Here is a 14064-nt window from a genome sequence, read left to right on the forward strand (position 1 = left end):
TTCCCAAATGATCATATCCCTAAACTTCCTTTCCTTTGCTTAGTTTAGGATACAGTCACGCTTTCTTTGTGCCGAGTTGTAAATCCACTACGCCATCCATACCACTTACCAACACAGAACTTTTTTCGGCTAATTTTCTCTGTTTTGTTATTGTTGTTTTTAAAATATATACGGATTATGACTGGTCTGCAATGTTTCTATGATCAAAAGTATAACTTGGATGTTGGTCGGTGTTTCCAACTTCTTTCAAGAAAGCGGTATACAAGGATTGTACTTTGCGTGCTTCTTTTGAAGTTAGCCGCCTAAAATCAAAATATTTGGATTATGGTTTAAATATGAAATTGATTAAGACATTTTATTCATAAATTGCACGAAAATCATTTAAACATTGGCCATTTAGATCACGATAAATTGTCTATTTATGGTAAATATAAGTTTACGTCTTCTTTAACAATGATCAGTAAAATAGCGTTGGTAACAAGTATGTGGTGCTGTGTTGTGAAGTCAAATTATTCTTATCTTTATTGTTCATTCCGGATTTGTTTAGAGGATAAGGACCTGTTTAAGTCCGAAGTACAGGATTATAGATTTTAGTCTGGAGAATAAAGATATAACTAGTACTTACCAGGCCAAATCTAACAGAATCTGTAAATAGATACTTTGTTTCTAATAATATAATAATATAATATTTCTATTTACAGATTGTAAATAGATACTGTGTATGCCTTTTATAGAACCTCGAATATTGAAAAACAGATCTGAAATGATATTGGGGTTTCTAAGCCATTCATTTGCGCACCCCATGATCCTCGCACAAATTCTTGGGGCTACTGGGTTCCTAAGCGATTTTTATCAATATCTCATCTTTCATGATCACTGCCGAGCAGCAATAACAATATATCGTGAGAACCTCTACGTCTGAGGAAAGGAACTACTTTAACTAATCTATTTACTTTTATCTCCTCTTTTCCCACCTGGGGGGTTTTTATTACTGACTGATTTGCATTCCAAGTTAATTCAAGTTCTCAATTTCTCTTGATTTATTTTCTAAAGGATTTCCTCAACTTAGCAGCTTTTCGGTTGTCTTAATTCTCAGAAAGAATGGAGCCGGGTGGACTGGAATTAAATGTTAAGTTGTTTCTTGAGCTCAAATTAATTGTCTCGGATTGTTAATGGCTGAAGGATGTACTTATAAATTTTTCACATGATTATTAACGAATTTAGGTCATTTAGCTGGCAGAGTGGCTTTCAGTTCACATATTGAGATAAATGACTAGACTCCCTGCAGGACAAAAGCCAATCAGGTTTAAGTGTGGCTTGGGTAACAACTTGGCCTGTTCTCAGTCTAAAGCGCGTGACAGACATAAAGCGTTTCTTGTTAAGTTATTGAAATCTATTGGGGGAAACATAGAAACAGCATACTCATGAGTTTTAGAGGCTTTTTTCTTCAATTCCAGTGATAACGTTAATTCCCCTCTTGAAAGTTAGTTCCCCACTATATCTGAAGTTCTGAACATAGTCTGAAGAGGCCAAAGTTATAAACTCTTATCTCATCTGTGTTGACCCATTTGAAAACACTTCGTTTCACACAATTCAATTGCTCCTGAAAGGAACAAAATATTGGTAGAAATCGCAGACAGTCCATTGCTTGTTCCAGAATAGGCGACCATGCCTGCTGACTGTCTGCTCCATCTCTATAATATGGACGCCTCGTTGCTATTGGCTGATGCCGTAATTAGACATCAGTGCTCGACCATATAATATTACCGTAGACTACTGATTGATGTGCATTCATTGCGTGTACTTTGTCTGCAATCCCCATGATGTGGAAATTGTTCATACAGTTAAAACCTGACTCAGCATGGTTCGTTAATACCCAGTTGCGAGAACACGGCTGGTGATCTAAGAAAACTTATAATGAGTTTTACAAACTGAGAGCTGCAGATGGTTTGCCATAGAGACCTGCGAAAAAAAAAATAACGAAAATGTTCGTTTCCAAAATATAACTTTTTTCTTAGAAGCCATATTCAACAAGGTAACTGCATTAAAGAACTTCTCGTCAAAAGTCAGTGATACAAAGTTGGTTGGCAATTGTGTGCTCTGCACTTCGCAACTTGCCAGAGTTGAATTCTTCAGTACGATTCGAAATCGACCCTGGGTACAAACAACAGTTGGATAAAATTCACGAACTTTTAAATATGCATCTCTCTGACCTGCCACTTGTTCTGAGAGCGCGCCAGTCAAGCAAGAGATAGCTTATTAGACCACGTTTTGTCATACAAGCCGGCTCAGCCATGTAGGTGAGCACCCCAATTAAACGCACAACTGTCAGGCGGGTTGTTTGCTGTCACGGCTAATGACATGTCTATTGTATTCCGTGACGGCCCGCCCCTCAAGATTAACTGTGCGCCAATTACGAGGTGCGCTAAGCCAATCAGCATTTAAGTCACTAACCCGAGCAAAGACCGCAAAGCGCTTGAGCCGGAGCTGACGAGATTTAAAGATTGTCTGTTAGTGAGCTATGAAGGCCAGATGACCGCCGACTCTGATAAACTGAAAAAGCCTGTAGCTGTTGTAGAGTTAATCCCTCTGGTTAGGATGAAGGGATGGCGTTCTTCTCGAACCTTTTATGGGTTTTACTACTCGTTGTAAGTTGACAAATGGATCAAGTTAAGACTATAGGACTTCATCACTTACTAATCATAACATGCCTTGTTTGTACTCCTCTCTACCTGCCGCAGGTAACAGAGTCACCTCTCCGGAGCCAGAATGCTACACCGGAACGCACACCTTCCAAAAGAACTTGCACGGATTACGCGGTAACAGATTTCAAGATCTCTTGCTTGTGTGCGTTAATGTGTGCACTTAAATTCTTATAGATCACTGTTCTATTGTGCTTTCAAAAATAATTACGTTGTGCATATTTCATTTGTACTCGTGTTTACAGGTTCAAGAGAATCTTAACTCGTTTTTGTGGCTAGTGAAAAGAAATCCACCGGCTTACTTCTTCGGTACAATCCATGTGCCTTACACAAGAGTATGGGACTATATTCCTACAAACAGCAAAGCAGCGTTTAAGACGAGCCAATACGTATATTTTGAGCTTGATTTGACTAACAGGCCTACAGTAAATGCTCTTTGGAATTGTCAAATGCTACCCAAGGGAGGACTTCTTAAGGACGTGATACCGAGAAGTATGTATCGACGCCTTTACAGGCATTTAAGATACATTAAGAAAATGATCCCAATTTGGTTGAGGGATAATGACGGTGAATATCGCAAAGGAATGGCGCCTTACGCTGATAAAATATTTCAGCTTTTGACTAAAGACTGGCAGCAAAAGCGACCGATATGGATTATGCTCATGGTTAATTCTTTGACCGAAAGCGACATCAAAAGTAGAGGAATACCAGTTTTGGATCAGTATCTTGCCTCGGAAGCTGCCAGAAACGAGAAATTCACGGGGGCCGTGGAGGAAGTGGAGGAACAGTGCCTGCCGCTTAATTCTCTAAACGATACACAGGTTTGTAGAGTGAGAATCACATAATCCTTCAAATCTGCTCTAAGTCAAAAGTTTCTTAACAGAATCCAGCTTACTGCCGACAAAAATGGATTAACTGAAACTGACAACATTAAATATTTAAGTTAAATTGCACGCGACAATTAATTGTTGTATATTTCATTCCTCGCGCATGGAGCGGCGGCCTCCAGCAAATTACGTACTTAGCGGTTGAGAGTTCAAGCGCTTCACTGAAGCGTGATCTCAACTGGGCCGCTTTTTTTCTCATTTCCTTTCATTTCTTTGCGTGAGTCGGCTTGCAGAGTAATTCTATTATGTTATGACTGACTGGGTTAGTTATAACTCAATAGCAAGCCGTCTTTATTGCCAAAAGTTCAAAGATAACGTTGAAATCTTTCGATTGCATAAGTGAGCAAAATGGCAAGATTATCTTGCTTATGTGCGGACGCGTAAAAAGGGGGCATTTATGTTTATATTGAGCTTTGTTATTTACACTGTCAAAACAGTGGGCAAAGCTCCTTAATCATGTTTTGTTAATAGCGCTTTTCATAGTGGTTTATAAATGAATTTGTGGAATGTTTTGTCAAGAGTTTGGTGGCAAAAGAAAAGTCTGTTTACAGCCGAGTGACATGAAAGCCGATCGTTTGCCGTACCAGGCAAGGTAAATTTAAACTCGGGTGGTTTGACCTCAGTGCCTGCTGCTTTGCTAACTGATTGTTAAGGCGCACGTAGCTCTCAAAACGGTTTCTCTACTTCTTTCGATTATTGCATCCAAAAGCTAGTAAGTTATCACCGTGTAATGAGGAACACTTGTGCCTGCGCAAAAAAACGCGAGCAAACCTTCATTAATGTGCGTCAGTCAAGAGTTTTAAGAAGATTCTTGAAATGGTCGTGATGACTCTACGTCACCACTCTCGGATGCTTGTGGCGGCTTCCCTTTCGGTATTCTGTGTTAAGCTCCGACTGGAGTATCTATTACATGGTTGTTTTGTGCAGCTTTTATCGAGTTTGATATGAAAACAAGACACAGCTGTGGTGTCATTAAACTTTCATTATCATCACGCCTCTTTGTTCAAAGATTTCCTTACCGCATTTGGCAACACCATTTTTCACTTCTTTGTTCCTGGGAGACAATTTATTAAAAATAGACCGAATAGGAATTTTACCTCTATTTCGTTGAAATCCGTGTTGCTTTTCAATGAGCGGCTTTCCATTTCTTATGTCAACAAACTATAATATAGACAATGGTGTTAATTAAATCAAGAGCGTGTCGTTGGAAAGAGCTAAGGCCTCTCGCATTCTGTTTTTATCTTCCACAAGGCTAAACTCTGGCCAAACCACAGAACACACAAATATAAGTGATCTAAGGGAATACTATGCTAATTCGACGTGACTTCCTTCCTGTGACTTGTTTAACTATTTGAAGGGAGTTGTAATAGCATAAATTGAATTGACATCAATTAAATATGCAAACACCTCCTCTGTCCATTAGCTAAACAGTTTTTCTGTTGCCAACGTACGTGGCAAGCGAACAAAAGCGCCATTTAATTCGTCAGGTTCAAAATGCATCGAGGTGCTTGTGTTTGTAGTAGTGCATGGTAAATGTGTTATTTATTCCACTGCCTTTATGTTCATTGACTTTTGTGATAAAAGGCGGTGCTTTTTGATGTCCCAAATTAAAAGGACTCTTGACCGAAACACACCTCGTAGATATGAGTGTCGTGTATATACAATCTGGGCAAGAACGCTTCATAATACTATTTTAGTAACCCAAGGTTCAAGCTTCTGTTTAAATTTGTTTTATCTGTTGTTATTCAAACAAATTGTTTCCCAGAGATACTTTTAGTTGTCGAACTGAAAGTGAAAAAACAAATGGTTAAAAGAAAGGTCGGCGACACAGTATCCAAAAAACCGAAAGCACTTTGCACTGAAGAAAATCAGTACAGGTGTGCGTACAACAGCCGACAGACGAATGTAAAGATTTTTTAATTAAACTAACCACATTTCCAAAGTTGCTAACATGCAGCTACCATACTCTTCTTTGTATTTTACAAACCTCAGGGCATAAACTATGGACATAGATAATTTGTATATAGAAGACGATAAAATGTGTAATCACTTCAATATTTACAGCTGCAATTCGAAGATAAACGATGTTTTCAGTATGTACGTGCTACACGAATAACTGACTCAAATTTATTAATAACAAAATATCTCAGGCTACCGGTTGGCTGATTATTAAATGTCGTCGGAGATCTCGTGACATCGATCAATTTCTTTCACGCTTTTTCTTTTAGAGCTGTTAACGATTTCACGTTGGAAGCGGTCAATTTTCCTCACAGAAAAATGTTATTTTCTTTCTAATTTGGCTACGTGTTTTTGCAAAGGAAAAATAGTGTAAGAAGTTTGGCAATCTAAACGACAGCGACAGGTTTTCAAAGAGCAGGCTTGTTTCAGTTAAAAGTTCAAAATAGTAAAAGGCAACTTGAAATATCTGGGGATCGAGCCAAGTAGCCTTAGGCACTGGACAACTAAACATATTCCCCGCGCTATGAGCCATGATCACTGTGAGATAAGCCACGTTTTGACTTTAGATGCTTAATAGCACGTTTTAATAAATGTGCTACAATAAGTTACCCTTTATCCGCCCTGTGTGGGGTGATCGACTCCCGTAAGGTAAAATAATAAGCGTACAACTTTGACGAACTTTATGTCCACGGCACGTTTCATTATTTTAGTAGCCATCGCATAGAAATGAACATAGACCGTTCCTTCTTATTCTTTCCCTTTCTTTGTCCTTGTTGTTCGGATGTCTTCAGCTTTTTATTTGAGTCATGTGGACAACATGTTGAACCGTGCCTTATCTTTTATTATTTGTATGTTGTGCAAGTTCTTTTTAGTTTGGGTAATACCTACTGTGTGACCATTTAGATCAAATCTATTGCGGAGCATTTTCATGCGTAGCTGTTTGTTTTTCGATTTTTTCAGTTTTGAATTTGAGATGTTTTTTCAAAGTATTTTGACGTGGGTACTTTTGATTGAGCCTATTGTCAGTAATCGGTATTTTTTGTTTCAGGTGATCTTTGCTCTGAACCAAACTTTAAACTTCCAAGAAAAGTTGCGGGTTGGTAAAGCGCACTTAACTTATTCTACAGATGATCTGATAGATCATTACAACTGTGGTGACCTCAACTCCGTTCTCTTCTCCACTCAGTCAACACGACTCCCAAGTATGTCTTCTAACTCGTCACTGAGACAGTTAGAATTAAAGAAGACGCAAGAGATTGATCAATACTTTAGAACAGAGCTTATTTTCAAGAGGAACGAACGCATGGCAAAAAGAGTAATTGAACTTTTAAACAAGTATCCAGAACGGAATTTCTTTTTCGCTTTTGGTGCGGGTAAGTGCGTTGACATGTATTGTGTTGTCATTTATAAATCAATTGAGGATCGCTAGTTAGTGAGTGAGCGAGGTTACGGTTAATCAAGTATGTCGATAACCTGGTGATGTGAACTCAATGATCTCTTTACCTTAGAGTAACTGTACACATTCTCCTTGTTGACTACAGTTAAGGCTCACCCAACCGATGCTTACCTCGAATTCCGTAGCATGAGCCATCTACACGAGTACTGGACCAGCATCTCCATTGGCGGCAAACGTCAGGTTATCCCCAGCATTTCGTCAATAGTACTAGCAATATTTGGGAAACCGATTACAGTCCTGGCTGGACAAGGGCACGTATAGGGAAAGGTGCCTTGCCAAAGAACACGTCATTAGGTCACATCATCTCACACTCTCCGTGTTGATAACCGTTCATCTTGTTGATGGTTTTCTTAATTCTCGTCACCTCCTGCCACTTGAAAATGTCGTGAATTTAAGGGAGAATTCACAGGTTAATCTATCGTGGGACTTACGCAAGTAGGGTTAGGATTATACTTTATCTTTTTATCTATCTATCTATATATCTATTTATTTATTGATTGATTTATTGATTTATTTAGTATTACGTTTTACTGCAGGACATTTTCTTGGAAATCACAGTATTATAGATATTATGAGACGGGAAGGATTTGCATTGCATCACATGAAACCAGGGCAGCCTCTACCAAAGTACGAAGTTTACTTGAAATTAATGAATTAATTTTGAAGAAAAATAATTCATCGCGTGATTACGGTTACGGAAGCTTTTGTTGGTTAACTATTGTGTTTCTGTGTGGGTATTGTTTATTAGGTGTACACTATTCGCTTGAGATTTAAAGAAGAATTAACGATTCCATTTTTTTCTTTGAAGTATTTTTTTGTTTATTGTCTTTTTTGAATTTTTTGTTTTTCATCATTGGTGATCACTATTCAAGCTGCTTGTGTACTACATTACACAGGTTGCACAGGTTCGGTTAAAAACCATCAGCAGCTATTAGCTAACTTTTCCTCTCGACTGATAAAATTGAGGCAAGAGCGGGGAAAGCGCGCGGGACACGTTATTTTAAGGGGATTGGGGAGGGCGGGAAGTTATCTCTTTTCCCTCAGCGTTCCTTGGCAGTCGTTTCCTTTCTTCCTTCTATTTCCACGCCTAACCCACGTAGGGTAGAAAAACCATGACCGTCGCTTCTTATCTAAATTTCAATTCTCTTTACAGTGGATCCTCGATAAAACGAAGGGCCACGGGACTGGCACGGAATATGTTCGCTATATACTAGTTATGCAACGTGAGGTAACTATGGAAACCCAGTCATGATCTCGAACACGAGTCTAGGCGAGTGTGAACCAGAAAAACAAGTGAAGGGGACCAAGACCACGAGAAGACAGAAATACGCTACAAACGCGAGAAACCGCAGCGATGATGGGAAGGGGGGAACGCGAAACAACGGCCCTGATTGAGGCGTTTCTATGGCATGGTATAAAGAAGGATATCGTTCGTTATACCGAGGTTATTTTGGAGGTTCGTTAAATCGAGGTTCCACTGCACTTCTTCTGATTACTAAAGAACACGTTTATATTAAAATCGAGGGTTTTTTATTATACATAAAAGACTTACAATATTTACAATTTGCAGTATAAAAAATCTCATAGCTAGCTGTGTAATAAATATTGGTTATAGGAAGTTTTAAAATAACTTTTATCTTTCTTTCTGTCTCAGTTACAAAACGGTCAGAACCCCAAATCCAATAACAAGAAGAAAAAATAAACGCAGGAAATGTCGTAGGAGAAATAGAAGACGATGTCCAGGGAGAAAAAGAAAAAAGCCAGATTTCAGTCGTGTAAAACTAGTGCTTAAAGTGGCCAAAACGCCAACAGAAAAAAGGTGAGTTACAATAGTTCAAATTTGTTATAGCACTCTTCAAAAGTAAGCGGCACGCGGCAAGCCTTAAAGTTCAAGCATAAATCGACTTAGTCAATCATTCTTTCCGTGAGAAGCGCTTGTAGAAGGAGTCTACCGTATTTATTCAGGATAAGCTCCCAACCTCGAATAAGCGCCCTCCTTGAAAGAAGGAAAAGCGCCCAGCCTCAAATAAGCGCCCACCCCTTATTTTTCGCGTTTTATTTATTTCAGAGGTAACTCAACTAAAACGAAGCAAGAGGATGAAAGCAGTGTTGTATCACCTATCGTGAAATCATCAGCAGTTGCTTGTGAGCTGAGCTGCAGACTTATTAGCACAGTAATACTTCTGTGTTGGCTGCTTGGCTGTCACTTAATAACAGACGTCATTTAGGAGCAACGAAAAGTCCAACTCAGCGGAAGAAATTCACGACACTGGGCCGGTACAGAGCGGTGAATGCACAGCTCATTCCGACCCACGCCGGACAGAATTAAATTTCTCGGCAGAATAAGAGCACTATCTTGAGTGGAACAGCTGCCCACAAAGAATATTATTTTATATACAGATGTTACATACCACAACAGCATGAACAGAAAAAACTACAGTAACATGCAGAGTACAAATTAATGTGTTAATGCTCGTTATTCACTTATGTCAAATTAATATAAAGTTTTTAATCGTATGAAATAAACCGGTGAAACATGCCGCGTGAGCGTCTCGGCGTCAACTTGGTTAATCAAGAGTTTCTTGAATTATCAGTAGATTTTTTCACAAATTATTAGTTAACGCTAAACAGGTTGCTGGTCAAATATCTTAACTAACGTACAGCTTTTTAGGACTGGTAGCTTTACGCGGATCTGTTAAAAGGGGGACTGAGGCGAGCGGGTGGCTTTCGTCTCAGTCGCTCCTAGTCAACAAGATCTCGGGCTAGCATAGAACAAACTAATTATGCAAACGGAAGAGTTCCTGCTCTGTTCTTGCTTGGTGAGTTGCTAGGATACACTCCAGATGTATTTGGCAAAATTGTACTCCATATCAAACCGTCATTCGTACTCAGCCTGCCTCGCATTTCACTTGGGACAGTTTTTTTTATTTCGACGTCTATTTTGCTTCTAAGATGTTCGTTGGATTTTTGCCCCAAAATCAATCAACCTCTCGTCACCATGCCTCAAGCCCAATCTACACATGCATAGTATATTTTTTATTTACAAAACAGACATTTCCGTTTAGATTATTTTACTCTTTAGTTTCCTAGTTTCACGAATTAATCAAAGATTTCTGTCAAACTACACGAGAAAATAAAAGTCTATGAGAGGAATGCGGAGACCAGCAGTTGAGTTGCCTGGTGAGAGATCTAATAAAATAATTTAATTATATCAAAAGAATTCTCTTTCTTCATCATTTGTACAGGGTGTATGTATATTTAGTTAGTCGACAGTCCGAGAACAATGCCATGATAGAAATGAAAGTCATTCATCGTACTTGAGATCATAGTGAGATATTTATGCATATATTTTGTGAATAAAAATGTGATTATAAAACTTGAATGGTTGTGTTTTTTTAGTTTGCGGTAAACATTTAAAATTTCTGAAGCCTGCTTTAAATCGAGAAATGGATGAGAGGAGGGTCTGTGAGTATTTCTAAAATAAAACTTGCTGAACATTTTCTTGGTTTATTGAAATGTACTTATGATGTAATGTATATGAAATAATTCATATATGAACTGCAGATGGATATGAAAGTGATAAATGATCATCGCAGTGAATTTCCAATTTAAGCAATTGGAATAAAGAATATATGAATTATTTCATATACATTAATATATGAATTATTTCATATACATTACATCATTTCACTCCCTCTCACGGGTAAAATATGAACTCACAATTGACCTCGCTCCCAATGTGTGGCTTCAATAGCTCAGTTGGTAGAGCATCGCACCGGTATCGCGGAGGTCACGGGTTCGAATGCCGTTGAAGCCCTGAATTTTTTTCAGGCTTCTTTATTCCAATTGCTTAAATTGGAAATTCACTGCGATGATCATTTATCACTTTCATCACAGGTAACCAAAGCGTACTATGAGAGTTTGTATGGATGTACTAAGAAGGCTTGTATGGATTTGAAATAAAGTTGAGAAAAATATCCCTTTTTTACCGGTGAAAAGTTATAATGAAACTTTAAACCTTACCTGGTGTCACGTTTTTGTATTTCTAGTGCTTTAGAAAGTCGTACGCGCGATTTTCGTCTTAACCGTCTGTTGCGAAAAAGAAAGACAAGGTAGGAAAGCAAATTCGAAAGGCGAACGCAGGCCTCTTCAAAAAACTCGCTAAAGAAGCTCAAAACCAGACGTAGCTTGATCTTTTTACTTCACGATCCAAGGGCGATAAATATTCCATCTTTCTGTGTAATTGAATTGCATTCAAGTCGAAGTTTGGAGCTAAGAACTTCATTTGAATTCACAACTTCGGCACAAATCGGTCGCCATTACGGCCGTGAAATTCAAATGCGAGCACCTAGCTAACGGTCGGGCCTAGGACGAGTACAAAATCCACCCCATCAGGGGGAGACAGAGAGACCTCTTGTAAGCACCATCTGATGCTCACTACAACCACTATAAGTTAATTTTTGTAACGGCGGGTAAACCCAAACGTCAGCAACCCATTCAATCAACATTCAAATCTGTGCACCGTTCCTAACGTTACAAAAATTAACTTATAGTGGCTATAGTGAGCATCAGATGGTGCTTACAAGAGGTCTCCTCTGTCTCCCCCCTGATGGGGTGGATTTTGTACTCGTCCTAGGCCCGACCGTTAGCTAGGTGCTCGCATTTGAATTTCACGGCCGTAATGGCGACCGATTTGTGCCGAAGTTGTGAATTCAAATGAAGTTCTTAGCTCCAAACTTCGACTTGAATGCAATTCAATTACACAGAAAGATGGAATATTTATCGCCCTTGGATCGTGAAGTAAAAAGATCAAGCTACGTCTGGTTTTGAGCTTCTTTAGCGAGTTTTTTGAAGAGGCCTGCGTTCGCCTTTCGAATTTGCTTTCCTACCTTGTCTTTCTTTTAGTACGCAACAGACGGTTAAGACGAAAATCGCGCGTACGACTTTCTAAAGCACTAGAAATACAAAAACGTGACACCAGGTAAGGTTTAAAGTTTCATCATAACTTTTCACCGGTAAAAAGGGATATTTTTCTCGACTTTATTTCAAATCCATACAAGCCTTCTTAGTACATCCATACAAACTCTCATAGTACGCTTTGGTTACCTGTGATTTCATATGCATTACATCATTTCACTCCCTCTCACGGGTAAAATATGAACTCACAAATTGACCTCGCTCCCAATGTGTGGCTTCAATAGCTCAGTTGGTAGAGCATCGCACCGGTTCGAATCCCGTTGAAGCCCTGAATTTTTTTCAGGCTTCTTTATTCCAATTGCTTAAATTGGAAATTCACTGCGATGATCATTTATCACTTTCAAATGTACTTATGTTATAAGAGTTAGAAAGGAGACAGAAAATGAAGACTCAAAATGAAACGACATAAGATAACGAACTTCCTTCCACACACGAAAAAACTCCACAAGAAACTTAAAGATAGTTTAACTTTGACATGGCGACTGGAGTGTGTGACATTTTTGCTCAGTTTTGCGCACAAATCTCTGCTTACAAACCAGTACTTTGAGGGAGACCTACCTCTTTCGAATTTCGTTTTATTTTCTCATGTCTTTTCTTTTTGCTGCTGCAGTTGCTGGCCTTGGGAGTACGTCACAGACGTCAACGAGATGAGAAATTCCAGGTTCTTCGCTTAAATTTCTAAGAATCTTCGCTATTTCAAGTTATATATCAAACACGAGAGACAGTGTTTCATCGGGATATCCAAGCACCGAGAAGAGAGTTGAAGATACGACGCGCAGCGGAGTATTTTTGACGAAATTCGAGGTGTTTGGATAGCCGATGAAACACTGTCTCGAGTGTTTGATATATCTTCTCAATCGAAACAAAAACTACGGAGTAAACGGAGAAATAAAATCGTAAAAGTCTACGCTAATTAAGATCGGGTATCCAAACCACCGTCACGGTTATGATTTTCTTTGTTTTGACCTGATGAATTATTAATGAGTTTGAGAAGCTAAATTAACTCAATTACTCTTTCATTCTATTGGGTTTGAATATACGTGTTGGCTCAGTTAAGGAAAGGTGATGACGCCAGAGGTGTAACAAAGCCAACGCAGCGTCCGGTGTAACCTGCGAACGCAATTTTTTCAGCGTTGAGAAACGACACGTCCAGTCCGCCACGACCGGTTTTGGCCGGCACAGGCGTCAGTGTTAATTGGCGGGAGAAGCGGGGATGGGGTGGGGGTACTGGTTGATTGATAGCTGATAAATTCTGCTAACATAAGAAAACAATTTCTGACAAACCCCTATATTAATTCATTTTTTTAATTGTTGAATTCTGTAAAACTGCAGTTTCTTCAGTTTTTTTTTAACCCAATCAAAAGCAAACATCTAGGCAACTATGCTGCATGTTGTGTAAGCACCCCCTCCCCCTCCCCATGGTATGGTTCAGTGTAACTTTTATGCTGCTCCCACTATGAACTGGAAAGCTCCAGTTTTTAATTCAACAAACATTCTTTCAATGTTCTGACATCTCTTTTACTTACACATTCCAACAACTGCGGGTATATTTGCACATTTTTGTAGCATAATGAATACACTGGCGGAGTCATTCAAACAATTTCATCAAAAAGAATGACTTTTTACATTGGTCTTGAACAAGAATGAAAGCATGCTGTAAACAAAATGCATTTGCTGAGGTTTGCTATCAACACCCTTGGAGAGTTACAGTAAAACCTGGAGAGCTGTGAACACTTAAAAATATTTCTGGAATGTTTATTGTTTCATGACCAGTCAGATGTGAGATAAAACTGCAGGACATAACTACAACAAATCACAAGGGTAAACAATTAGCTGAAAGGTTTGAACGGTGTTGAGATGTGAATTGAGTCGCTATTTGAACACTAAATTGCTCAATTTAAGAACGGAATATTGAAGCAAATAATGAGACAAATTTCAATTTTTGAGGATTTCCACATTGAGGATTTATCATGGAAAAAAGCCATCTTGTTGTTTCATGACTTATCCAAATGTTTAAGCTAATTACTCTTGCAGTTTGTTGCAGTTACATCTTGTGGTTTCATCTTGTATCTGATTGGTTGCA

At 38.8% G+C, this 14064-nt stretch overlaps 1 protein-coding gene across 2 annotated transcripts; it reads left to right on the forward strand.

The window, feature by feature from the left end:
- The first annotated feature begins 1764 nt into the window (after nt 1-1764).
- On the forward strand, nt 1765-10380 carry LOC144638426 (metalloprotease TIKI homolog). 2 transcript variants are annotated; one of them, XM_078497623.1, is made up of 7 exons: nt 1767-2648; nt 2742-2819; nt 2948-3523; nt 6597-6921; nt 7541-7631; nt 8659-8823; nt 9073-10380. In XM_078497623.1, the coding sequence occupies exons 1-7, from the start codon at nt 2607-2609 to the stop codon at nt 9230-9232; spliced, it is 1437 nt and encodes a 478-aa protein (XP_078353749.1). In that variant the 5' UTR covers nt 1767-2606; the 3' UTR covers nt 9233-10380. The 2 variants fall into 2 exon arrangements, with proteins under 2 accessions (XP_078353748.1, XP_078353749.1); XM_078497622.1 differs by having other exon boundaries at nt 1765-2819.
- The last annotated feature ends 3684 nt before the right edge of the window (nt 10381-14064 follow it).

Source organism: Oculina patagonica, chromosome 14, assembly GCF_052425735.1.
Source record: "Oculina patagonica isolate OP01 chromosome 14, crgOcupat, whole genome shotgun sequence".
NCBI lineage: Eukaryota > Metazoa > Cnidaria > Anthozoa > Scleractinia > Oculinidae > Oculina > Oculina patagonica.